General features: G+C 47.2%; 1 protein-coding gene across 7 annotated transcripts in view; it reads right to left on the bottom strand.

The window, feature by feature from the left end:
• Nucleotides 1-13,795, bottom strand: part of LOC138801300 (ankyrin repeat and fibronectin type-III domain-containing protein 1-like) — a 195,318-nt gene that overhangs the window by 79,343 nt on the left and 102,180 nt on the right. The window contains exon 1 of one of the 7 annotated variants that reach the window (XM_069983960.1): nt 7,590-7,628. The exons of the other annotated variants lie outside the window; for them this stretch is intronic. Coding sequence (XP_069840061.1) covers nt 7,590-7,624 — 35 coding nt within the window. The 5' untranslated portion in view covers nt 7,625-7,628. Of the gene's footprint in view, nt 1-7,589; nt 7,629-13,795 lie in introns of those variants that run through there. 7 annotated transcript variants of the gene reach the window in all.

The following is a 13,795-nucleotide window of genomic DNA, read 5'->3' as shown; positions in this document are numbered from 1 at the left end:
GGGCCCGCCAGCCGGGATATCCGGATCCAACTGCCGCTGAGGATCACGCCGGTCCAGACTGGGCAGCAAGGAGTCCTCTCCCGCACCGAAAGGGAAGGCCACCGAGGAGGAGACTGAGGCAGGGGCAGGTGGCCCCCCACCCGCAGGGAGGCCGCTGGGAGGCAGGACCACCAAGGACCGCAAAGGAGCCTGGGGGCGGCCGCCGGCAATGACGTCACACTCACCGCGCCCGGCCGCCGACTGCGACCGGCGCGCTCCGCTACCGGAAGTTCCCCCGCTGGTGGCATTTCTGGCAGGCTCCCTGGCCCGCACCTCACCAGAAGAGCCCGCCGCATCCCCGGGAGACAGCTGCAGACAGGAGGAGGAGAGAGCACCCAGAGGAGGGGGTGGAGACCTCTCCTGCTCCGCAAGGCCCGGCCGCGCTCTCGGATTCCTCGCAGGCCGGGAGGCCCGACCCCGGGAGGTGAGGTGAGTCCCCCGACCTGGAGGGTCCCCGGAGGGGCTCCTGCGTCGGCGCCGGGTCCTGGGGGGAGAATCGGGGCTGAGGCGGGCGGGAGGCCGAGTCCGCCGGGAGCTCCGTTGCCGCGGAGGGGGCGGAGATTCGGCCGGACCGGTCAGGCATAGCGGGGAAGCATCCCAGGGGCTGGAGGAAGGTCCCGCAACAGCGGAGGCCCCCGAGGGGGGACCGGGGGCGGCAAGCGTAGGGGAACTCACCGCCCAGGGAGCCGCAGGAGGGGTCGCCATAATGGCCTGTAGCTGACTGTCCAGCCAGGCCCTGTCGTCCGCTCCGGCCACCGCTTCCTGCAGTTGCCGCAGGATCTCATTCAGGGGGAGAGCCATCAGGTCAGCTCGTCGGAACAGCTCTCCTCACACGCGGTCTGGCCAGCACACAGCACTGCACTCTTCACTGCTGCTCCGCATGTGCTGACCAGATCCAGGAAGAGGCAGTAACCTATATACCCTCCCCTGACTCCCATACCCCTCCCCTTAGCAACTCCCGCTCTTCCCAGCCAGATCACAAGTTAACCCTTCCCGTGCCAGCTCCCCTGTCATGCTGGCCTCCCTTAACTCCGTTGCGTCCGGCCTTTTCTTGACCAGGTGCCCCATTATATATATACATGACCAGGTGCTCCATTATACACATGCATGACCAGGTGCTCTATTATACACATACATGATCCTGGGCTCCATTATACACATACATGATCCGGGGCTCCATTATACACATACATGACCAGGGGCTCCATTATATGTACATAACCAGGTGCTCCATTATACACATACATTATCAGGTGCTCCATTATACACATACATGACCAGGGGCTCCATTATACACATACATGATCAAGGGCTCCATTATACACATACATAACCAGGGGCTCCATTATACACATACATGATCAAGGGCTCCATTATACACATACATAACCAGGGGCTCCATTATACACATACATAACCAGGGGCTCCATTATACACATACATAACCAGGTGCTCCATTATACATATACATAACCAGGGGCTCCATTATACACATACATAACCAGGTGCTCCATTATACACATACATGACCAGGTTCCCCATTATACACATACATAACCAGGTGCTCCATTATACACATACATGACCAGGTTCCCCATTATACAGATACATAACCAGGTGCTCCATTATACACATACATAACCAGGGGCTCCATTATACACATAAATGATCAGGGGCTCCATTATATATATACACACAATACCCAGGGGCTCCATTATACACACAATACCCAGGGGCTCCATTATACACACAATACCCAGGGGCTCCATTATACACATACATGACCAGGTGCTCCATTATACACATACATGACCAGGTGCCCCTTTATATATATACACAATAAGGGGCTCCATTATATATATACACATGATCAGGAACTTCATTATACATATACACGATCAGGGGCTCCATTATACACATACATAACCAGGTGCTCCATTATACACATACATGACCAGGTTCTCCATTATACACATACATGATCAAGGGCTCCATTATATATACATGACCAGGTGCTCCATTATACACATACATGACCAGGTTCTTCATTATATACATAACCAGGGGCTCCATTATACACATACATAACCAGGGGCTCCATTATACACATACAGTGGTGCCTTGGATTACGAGCATAATTCGTTCCGGGACCGCGCTTGTAATTCAAATCCACTCTTAAACCAAAGCAAATTTTCCCATAAGAAATCATAGAAATGCAGACAATTGGTTCCACACCCCGAAAATAATGATTATTCTGAATAACATGTAAAACAGATGAAACAAACATTCAGAAACAGCAGAATATGTGATACTAGAAAATGTACCCGGCGCTGCCCGGGTATAAAGTGTCAGTGTGTTAATTAGATTTGTTCTAAGGTGCCCAGGAGGCCAAGCTAAAGGTATTGTTTCATCTGAGTTTTATCAGTGGAATTAGTGTATACCTGTAGTGCATAGTTGGAGGGGTTCTGTATACCCACAATGTATAGTTTTTAGGGGTCTCGCATATCTGTAGTGCATAGTTGGGGGGGCTGTATACCTATAGTGTATAGTTGGGGGGGGTCCTGTATACCTGTAGTGTGTATTTGGGGGGGCTGTATACCTGTAGTGTATATTTGAGGGAGGTCCTGTATACATGCAGCGTACAGTTGGTGAAGGTCCTGTATACCTGTACTGTATAGTTCGGGGGTCCTGTATACCTGTAGTAAATAGTTGGTGCTGTATACCTGTAATGTATAGTTGGTGGAGGTCTTGTATACCTGTAGTTTATAGTTTGAGGGTCCTGGATACCTGTAGTGTATAATTGGTGGAGGTCTTGTATACCTGTAGTATATAGTTCGGGGGTCCTGTATACCTGTAGTAAATAGTTTGAGGGTCCTGTATAACTATAGTACAGAGTTGGTGGAGGTCCTGTATACCTGTATTGTATAGTTTGGGGTCCTATATACCTGTAGTATATAGTTGGTGGAGTTCCTGTATACCTGTAGTGTATAGTTTTGGGGTCCTGTATACCTGTAGTGTATAGTTTGGGGTCCTGTGTACCTGTAGTATATAGTTGGTGGAGGTCCTGTATACCTGAAGTATATAGTTGGTGGAGGTCCTGTATACCTGTAGTATATAGTTTTGGGGTCCTGTATACCTGTAGTATATAGTTTTGTGGAGGTCCTGTGCACCTGTAGTGTATAGTTTTGGGGTCCTGTATACCTGTAGTGTCCTGTATACCTGCAGGGTTGTATTTACCCGTATGGCAGTGTTATTCAGTCACAGTGTGTTGGTATTGGTCATGTCTGGTATGGCGGTGTTATCCAGTCACAGTATGGCGGTATTGGTCAGGTCTGGTGTGGCGGTGTTATCCAGTCACGGTATGGTGGTATTGGTCAGGTCTGGTATAGCGGTGTTATCCAGTCACAGTATGGCGGTATTGGTCAGGTCTGATATGATGGTGTTATCCAGTCACAGTATGGCGGTATTGGTCAGGTCTGGTGTGGCGGTATTACCCAGTCACAGTTTGCCGGTATTGGTCAGGTCTGGTATGGCAGTGTTATCCAGTCACAGTATGGTGGTATTGGTCAGGTCTGTTATGACAGTGTTATCCAGTCACAGTATGGCGGTATTGGTCAGGTCTGGTGTGGCAGTGTTATCCAGTCACAGTATGGCGGTATTGGTCAGGTCTGGTATTGAGGTGTTATCCAGTCACAGTATGGCGGTATTGGTCAGGTCTGGTATGGCAGTGTTATCCAGTCACAGTATGGCGGTATTGGTCAGGTCTGGTATGGCAGTGTTATCCAGTCACAGTATGGCGGTATTGGTCAGGTCTGGTGTAGCGGTGTTATCCAGTCACAGTATGGCGGTATTGCTCAGGTCTGGTGTGGCAGTGTTATCCAGTCACAGTTTGGTATACCTGTAGTGCCCTGTATGTACATGTCCTGTATAGATGGAGTAGGGGGTCCTGTATATACATGTACTGTATAGATGGAGTAGGGGGCCCTGTATATATATATGTACTGTATAGATGGAGTAGGGGGTCCTGTGTATACATGTACTGTATAGATGGAGTAGGGGGTCCTGTATATACATGTACTGTATAGATGGAGTAGGGGGTCTACCAGTTATTACTGTGGATGTTGTGAGGCAGCTTCCCTAGCAACCAAAACTGCCTGTGAAAATGAAAGCAGTAATCCTATTGGTTGCTAAGGCTCCAACTGCCGTGTCTGCTGCAGCTAATTATATCACCTGTGTGTGCAGTGAGGAGATTTTCCCATTGATCTCTATGGGGCGCATCTCTTTCCCCTCCCCCTCCCCTCCTGTACATCTGGCAGGGACGGGACCTTCGCAATAACCTTCCCGGACACCCAATGTATCTGTGTGCCAAATTTGGGGTCAAACGGTTCAGGCGTTTGGAAGTCTATAGAGGACAGACAGACAGACAGACAGAAGGACAGACAGACAGACTTTGATTTTTATGATATAGACTAGAAAATGTACCCGGCGCTGCCCGGGTATAAAGTGTCAGTGTGTTAATTAGATTTGTTCTAAGGTGCCCAGGAGGCCAAGCTAAAGGTATTGTTTCATCTGAGTTAATCAGTGGAATTAGTGTATACCTGTAGTGCATAGTTGGAGGGGTTCTGTATACCCACAATGTATAGTTTTTAGGGGTCTCGCATATCTGTAGTGCATAGTTGGGGGGGCTATATACCTATAGTGTATAGTTGAGGGAGGTCCTGTATACCTGCAGTGTACAGTTGGTGAAGGTCCTGTATACCTATACTGTATAGTTCGGGGGTGCTGTATACCTGTAGTATATAGTTGGTGCTGTATACCTGTAATGTATAGTTGGTGGAGGTCTTGTATACCTGTAGTTTATAGTTTGAGGGTCCTGGATACCTGTAGTGTATAATTGGTGGAGGTCTTGTATACCTGTAGTATATAGTTCGGGGGTCCTGTATACCTGTAGTAAATAGTTTGAGGGTCCTGTATAACTATAGTATAGAGTTGGTGGAGGTCCTGTATACCTGTAGTGTATAGTTTGGGGTCCGATATACCTGTAGTATATAGCTGGTGGAGTTCCTGTATACCTATAGTATATTTGGGGTCCTGTATACTTGTAGTATAGAGTTGGTGAAGGTGCTGTATACCTGTATTATAGAGTTGGTGTAGGTCCTGTATACCTGTAGTGTATGGTTTTGAGGTCCTGTATACCTGTAGTGTATAGTTTGGGGTCCTATATACGTGTAGTATATAGTTGGTGGAGTTCCTGTATACCTGTAGTGTATAGTTTTGGGGTCCTGTATACCTGTAGTGTATAGTTTGGGGTCCCGTATACCTGTAGTATATAGTTGGTGGAGGTCCTGTATACCTGAAGTATATAGTTGGTGGAGGTCCTGTATACCTGTAGTATATAGTTTTGGGGTCCTGTATACCTGTAGTGTAAAGTTTGGGGTCCTGTATACCTGTAGTATATAGTTTTGTGGAGGTCCCGTGCACTTGTAGCAGGCCCGCTTCTGCCATGAGGCGGAATGAGCCTTCCGCCTCAGGCGGCAGAATTTGCGGTCCGGCAGGGGGCGGCATTATGTCCCCCCTGCTGTCATTTTTGTTAAGTATCACTTAACAAAAATGACAGCGGCCGCTCACCTGTCCCGTCGCCCGCGCTCTCCACATCCCGTCAGGTCCCGCGATGTCACCCTGCAGCTGTCACGGACCTCCAGGCTGTGGTGAGTGCCCGGGGTCGGTGGGGGACGCGCTGGGGTGATCGGGTCGTGCGGGACCGCCCCGCGCGACCCGATCACCCCACTCACTCACCACAGCCTGGAGGTCCGTGACAGCTGCAGGGTGACATCGCGGGACCTGACGGGATGTGGAGACAGCAGAGATCGCGGGCCGGCTACGGTGTGGGACAGGTGAGTAGATGGCTGCTGCTGCGACGGGGGGGACGGGGTGGTCCGGGGGGATGCCGGCTATCACTCGGGGCGGCCGCCTGAGGTTTGCCTCAGGCGGCAGAAACCCTTGAATCGGCCCTGACTTGTAGTGTATAGTTTTGGGGTCCTGTATACCTGTAGTGTCCTGTATACCTGCAGGGTTGTATTTACCCGTATGGCAGTGTTATTCAGTCACAGAGTGTCGGTATTGGTCATGTCTGGTATGGGGGTGTTATCCAGTCACAGTATGGCGGTATTGGTCAGGTCTGGTGTGGCGGTGTTATCCAGTCACGGTATGGTGGTATTGGTCAGGTCCGGTATAGCAGTGTTATCCAGTCACAGTATGGCAGTATCGGTCAGGTCTGATATGATGGTGTTATCCAGTCACAGTATGGTGGTATTGGTCAGGACTGGTGTGGCGGTGTTACCCAGTCACAGTTTGCCGGTATTGGTCAGGTCTGGTATGGCAGTGTTATCCAGTCACAGTATGGCGGTATTGGTCAGGTCTGGTATGACAGTGTTATCCAGCACAGTATGGCGGTATTGGTCAGGTCTGGTATGGCAGTGTTATCCAGTCACAGTATGGCGGTATTGGTCAGGTCTGGTGTGGCAGTGTTATCCAGTCACAGTATGGCGGTATTGGTCAGGTCTGGTGTGGCGGTGTTATCCAGTCACAGTATGGCGGTATTGGTCAGGTCTGGCAGTGTTATCCAGTCACAGTATGGCGGTATTGGTCAGGTCTGGTATGGCAGTGTTATCCAGCACAGTATGGCGGTATTGGTCAGGTCTGGTGTAGCAGTGTTACCCAGTCACAGTTTGGTATATCTGTTGTGCCCTGTATATACATGTACTGTATGGATGGAGTAGGGGGTCCTGTATATACATGTACTGTATAGATGGAGTAGGGGGTCCTGTATATACATGTTCTGTATAGATGGAGTAGGGGGCCCTGTATATACATGTACTGTATAGATGGAGTAGGGGGCCCTGTATATACATGTCCTGTATAGATGGAGTAGGGGGTCCTGTATATACATGTACTGTATAGATGGAGTAGGGTCCTGTATATACATGTACTGTATAGATGGAGTAGGGGGTCCTGTATATACATGTACTGTATAGATGGAGTAGGGGGCCCTGTATACATGTCCTGTATAGATGTAGTAGGGGGTCCTGATTATATATGTACTGTATAGATGGAGTAGGGGGTCCTGTATATACATGTACTGTATAGTTGGAGTAGGGGGTCCTGTATATACATGTACTGTATGGATGGAGTAGGGGGTCCTGTATATACATGTACTGTATAGTTGGAGTAGGGGGTCCTGTATATACATGTACTGTATAGATGGAGTAGGGGGTCCTGTATACATGTACTGTATAGATGGAGTAGGGGGTCCTGTATATACATGTACTGTATAGATGGAGTAGGGGGTCCTGTATATACATGTACTGTATAGATGGAGTAGGGGGTCCTGTATACATGTACTGTATAGATGGAGTAGGGGGTCCTGTATATACATGTACTGTATAGATGGAGTAGGGGGTCCTGTATATACATGTACTGTATAGATGGAGTAGGGGGTCCTGTATATACATGTACTGTATAGATGGAGTAGGGGGTCTACCAGTTATTACTGTGGATGTTGTGAGGCAGCTTCCCTAGCAACCATTGCTCCCTGTGAAAATGAAAGCAGTAATCCTATTGGTTGCTAAGGCTCCAACTGCCGTGTCTGCTGCAGCTAATTATATCACCTGTGTTTGCAGTGAGGAGATTTTCCCATTGATCTCTATGGGGCGCATCTCTTTCCCCTCCCCCTCCCCTCCTGTACATCTGGCGGGGACGGGACCTTCGCAATAACCTTCCCGGGCACCCAATGTATCTGTGGGCCAAATTTGGGGTCAAATGGTTCAGGCGTTTGGAAGTCTATAGAGGACAGACAGACAGACAGACTTTGATTTTTATGATATAGATTATAAGTTTTTGTACAGTAATGGCGAGGATGGGAAACACAAGGGCTGACAGAGACTGCAGGGAGCATGAAGGAATGAGCAGGGCAGATGTGGGCACATACATGCAGCACTCTCTGTCCGGGGAGAGAGGGGTTACAGCTATGGAGAGATTACCTCCACAGTCCTGTCCTCTGATGCAAGCCCCAGCCTGAAGTGGATCTGCTATGATTTGGAAGGTGAGGGAGACTTCCTGGGTCAGAGTACAGGGCTGTAGACCACACTATGCAGACCATGCCCTTCCTCCACTCCTCCTCCCACCCAGTACAGAGAGCTCTTAAACCAAAGCAATGCTCTTAAACCAAGTCACAATTTTGAAAAACTGTGAGCTCTTAAACCAAAACGCTCTTAAACCAAGTTACTCTTAAACCAAGGTACCACTGTACATGATCAGGGGCTCCATTATACACATACATGACCAGGGGCTCCATTATACACATACATGACCAGGTGCCCCATTATACACATACATGATCAGGGGCTCCATTATACACATACATGATCCGGGGCTCCATTATACACATACATGACCAGGGGCTCCATTATACACATACATGACCAGCTGCCCCATTATATATATACACAATAAGGGGCTCCATTATATATATATATATATATATATATATATATATATATATATATATATATATATATATATATATATACACACACACACATGATCCGGGGCTCCATTATACACATACATAACCAGGTGCTCCATTATACATATACATAAGCAGGTGCCCCATTATACACATGCATAACCAGGGGCTCCATTATACACATACATAACCAGGTGCGCCATTATACATATACGTGATCTTACAAATACATGGTATAATACGGTATATAATAATCACTGCTGCAGTGACTGAAGGCTCATCCTACTCTTCAGCACTGCTCGGTCAGGGACAGTAAGATGAGATAGTGACAGACAGCTGCAGTATACAGCACCAGCTCTCCGCATAGTAAAACATATACATCCTCATTCAGTTCACGGAAGGGGGGTTGTATGTGTGATGCCAGCAACTGCTTCAACATGGCTCTCCATGATGATGATGATGATGATGATGATACATATCTGGCACTCATGTAATATATAATATATCCAGTTTCTTCCATGTTACATACAAGTCCTATCCTCACCTCTATAATCAGAGCGGCTGCTCGCCACCCATGGAAGAGAATAGGACCCAGACACCGCAATACCGAGAAAATTACACTGAATTCTATTAATTGTGCTGTGCAAGGCTGTTCTTCAACATGTGCACCTACAACTCCCAGCATACCCTGACCACTGCAGTAACAAGGGGTTTCCATTTTTTTCCTTGTGTAATTCTGCAATTTTAACATGGATAGTGGGCATCGCTGTGTTACCATAGAGCCCCAGCCTAAACCAGAATGTCTGCATTCACAGATAGAAAGCGGCGCGACTGAAACAAATGAACGAACACAAAATATAAAAACTTTTCATGAGATAAGATGTATCATACTATACTATATACAATACTGCCATATAAATACTAGACTCCATCTATGACTCTGCAGCTAGAGGAGTGACATTTCAGGAGCCCTTGCACTAGGACCCAGGAGCCTCCAGCTACCCCTCACATGTCAGGGACAATCTACATAGAGATCGGTCTTGCTGTATATTATGGCTTGTGATCCACTTTCCCCATCACACATGTATGCTGCTTCTTGTACTGTAAATCTGCTGACAAGAAATCCAGGCAACATTTTCCCCGCTCCCCAGAGCACGCCTTAGGGGTCCATTTCACTGTATGAAGTATAATGCCATTTGTCAGCGTTCACGGTGTAAGCGTCACCACTTAACCCCTGTCGCCTACATCACACACAGCTCCATGCTGTTTTACGTGAAGAGTTATAGAACAAATATCCGCAGCCAGGAAGGCCATCCAGTATATTACATTATAGAATATTGTATACTGGGGAAGGTGCAGTAATATATTGGGATGCTGCAAACAACTGCACATAGAGAACCCCCTTATATACAGGAGTAATCGGGAACTGACTATACAGGGGTGCGCCGGCTCCTCTGTAGACATGCAATTTCTACAGTTTCTGACCCATTATAGTCTATGGGTCAATGCATTGTTGCATCCGTACCATGGTCAAGGCTCCATAGACTTCTATTGGCCTCGGGGTCCATGACTGCGGCCAGCCCTATGAGGACACAGCATGGGCAGCCCATGAATTGCAGACCGTAAAACCAAAGCAACCCATGGACAAGGCCTAAGGCTGCATTCACACTACCATTTTTGCATCTCTATTATATTGGTAAGGTCTGACAATCCAGGTCAGGTCAGGTCTGACAACCCTGCTGTTTGTTCTGGTTGGGTAGGAGCCTGCAGATGTAATATGCATCTGTATTACCCCAGTGTCTCCCCAGCCTTAAAAAAAACCTTATAAAAAAAAAAGTTCCCCTTTTTGGATATGCCTTTTGGTTAGATGTTCTCCCAACACTAAGCTGACTGCATGGAGGGGATTTATTGATCACCATCTCACATGCTGTCCTATTTCCCTTCCAGTTCACAGGCATGCTGGCTTAAAGGCGGAGTTCAGCAAAAAAAATAAATAATAATAATTAGTTGAAATCAACTGGTGCCAGAAAGTGGCAGAGATTTGTTATTTATGTCTATTAAAAAAGCTTATCAGCTGCTGTATGTCCTCAAGGAAGTGGTGTATTCTCTCCAGTCTGACACAGTGCTCTCTGCTGCCACCTCTGTCCATGTCAGGAACTGTCCAGAGCATATAAAACCTCTTCTGCTCTCCAGACTGGAAAGAATACACCACTTCCTGCAGGACATACAGCAGCTGATCAGTACTGGAAGACTAGATATTTTTTAATAGAAGTAAACTACAAATCTCTGGCACCAGAAATTTGAAATAACTACCCCTTTAATGTAGAGGTGCTGATGCATGTGAGCTCTCTTTGCATCGCCACCATCCCTGATTTGGCCTGACACACCTTTGATAACTCCACCCCATAGTGTTTTGCTCACAGAATCCTCACTCAGCAGTGAGTTTCCAAAGTCCCAGCAGCACCACCACAGGAGAAAAGAAGCATTACACAGATTCTTATTAAAATCAATGGACTGTCTGCATAAGCATGGTCGTGCTGGGTCCTCCAAAGTGAGAGACGCTCTTTTCTAGGGTACTCGAAAATGGGTTTTCTAAACCACCCCTTTAATAGCATGGTGACTGTGAGAGAGCGAGTATCTCGAGTAGCAATGCTGAGACAGCAACTTATAAGAAGTAGAGAAGAGAAGAGCAGTGGTATAGGAGGTAAGTGGTGCTCAGTGATATGGGGGCAGTGTCACTGATGGTGCCAGCTAATGTGTCACACTCCTCCGCCATGGTGGTCCATAATGTAAAGTAAATACAAACAGGAGAAAACCTGGAGGATCCCTTTCAGCCCATAGAGAGTGTGGAGCTGGCTAGCTGCCTCCCATGGGCTGTAATAACATCTAGGGGAAATGTTAGTCACTGACTGTCTCATCCTTTAAAAATGTAATTATATATCAGGGAGGTGAGCAGAAATCGTGGCGGTGGTGGAAGATGATATTGCTTTATGTGATGATGAAGTATCAGAGGTTGAAACTACAGATCTCTAATGAAAACATGAATCTATGCCATTGTCCCCATGACAACACTTCCTGCCATTGTGCTCTGACGGCTCAGAGGTTTGATAAGCAAACAGGGCAATCAGGATCCCGGTACAGAATACAGCATTAGGAGCTTTAATAAAACTAAATAGTATGTCATTCTTATATCAGTGGTTAATATTACAGATTTTCATAAAAGCCGTTGTATTGCCTCAGTCCCATGACAACACTTCTAGTATTTCAGACATTCGGTACTAGGGACCTTGACAAAATTACTTTGAATATTTTATTTGCCAGGTTTTTACCTCCAACAGATAAGAGTTAGAGGTAGACAGAAGAGTGCCGACCTCCATTAGCCACCACCCTGTGGTATACACAGGGCTGTCATTCCTCACAAGCAGGGGTGTAGAAATTGCTTTCTGGTTTGCTGTAAAACTACTCTTGGTTGTTGGTGCCCTTTATGACCCAGATCTCTGTGCTGCTGGGGGCCAATATTTCATAGATGGGGCCAATTCCATGAATTTCATGGGTACATGTAATCAGTAGAGGATTATAATAGGTCCGTTTTGAGCGGTAGCCCGGGGCCCATGGCCGCCCAAACAGACTTATACTTTCAGTGGTGTATTGTCTCCTGGCTACAGTTCTGCCATGATTTGCAAAAAAAATTGTGCTTTTTTACCTCAGTTTTTCATAAATCAGCTCAAAACTGCAGCCAGAAGACAATGCAGTAACATTTCAGAACATACTGAAGGACCTTATCATGTGACTATGATGTCACCACAGGTCCTGTACAGTCTGCACTATGGAGGAGCAATACTAAACATATAGTTACAGTGGGGTAGGGGGGCCCAGGCTTGGTGAACAGCCTCGGGCCTATGGTAAAGTTAATCCGCCCCTGCATGTAATACTACATTTCACCTGCAGTGGCCACTGCAGGGAAAATTATCAGTTAATCTCAGTGCTGGACTCTCATTTCAAGGGGTTATTCAGGATGAGATAAGTATGGCTGCTTTCTTACAAAATAAAGCACCACACCTGTCTTCAAGTTTTGTGCAGTATTACAACTCCTCTCCATTTACTTAAATGGAAATGAGCTGCGATACCAGACACACACTTAAAGGAGAAGTCCGGCCAAAATTAATTTTTGATATGTTGTTACTTATGAAAAAGTTATACAAATTTCTAATGTACATTAATTATGGGAAATGCACATATAGGGTTATTTCCCTTAATTTAGTAGATCAGGAAGTGTTAGTATTCTCTCAGATCAAGTGACGTCACGACGAAAGGTGTAATTCCTATGGAGTGTCCAGCAGGGGGCGCTCTCTATATAGAAGTCTATGGGACTTTAATTGTTTCTATGGATTTCTATGTAATGTAATGTAGTGTAGTGTACAGTGTTTTATTGAATGAATACATCTATGGAATACTTTGGGGAGCAAGTGTTCCTGCTCCCCAAAGTATTGCATAAATGTATTCATTCAATACATTAGGATATCACAGTAAGCCCGCCGATCCGCCGCACGCCGATCCGCCGCATTCCCACCGATCCGGACCATATACACTGAACTACAGCTCCCATCATCTGCTTACAGTATGAACAGGTGATGGTAGCTTGGTAATGGATATTACTTGCCTGCGATGCCACTGCTTATGCCGCCGGGCGCAGGGGGGAGCCGCTCAGTACACAGGAGCGCTCCCCCCTCCGGGATACCTTCCCCCCTATACCACTGCTGACTCCCCGCCTGGCCGCCGCTCTCCACTCTCATATACCGGCTCCCGATGCATCAGCGCGGACACCAGGAAGCATCGGGAGCCGGTATATGAGAGCGGCGGCCAGGCAGGGAGTCAGCAGTGCTATAGGGGGGAAGGTATCTAGGAAGGAGGAGGAGGGGGGAGCGCTCCTGTGTACTGAGCGGCTCCCCCCTGCGCCCGGCGGCATAAGGCTAGGTTCACACTGCGTTTTTAGCATCCGTTTAACGGATCAGTTTTTTGCAAAAAACGGATGCATTTGTGTGCATCCGTTTTTGATCCGTTTTTCCATTGACTTCCATTATAAAAAACGGATTAAAACGGATGCATTTTTTTTGACGCACAATAAAATACTGTTGACACTACTTTTTTGACCGCTAAAAAAACGGATCCGTTAAACGGATGCTGAAAACGCAGTGTGAACCTACCCTAAGCAGTGGCATCGCAGGCAAGTGA

Source organism: Dendropsophus ebraccatus, chromosome 9 (genome assembly GCF_027789765.1).
Source record: "Dendropsophus ebraccatus isolate aDenEbr1 chromosome 9, aDenEbr1.pat, whole genome shotgun sequence".
Lineage (NCBI taxonomy): Eukaryota > Metazoa > Chordata > Amphibia > Anura > Hylidae > Dendropsophus > Dendropsophus ebraccatus.
Note: the sequence above shows the minus strand (reverse complement) of the source record. Positions and strands in the feature narration are given on the sequence as shown.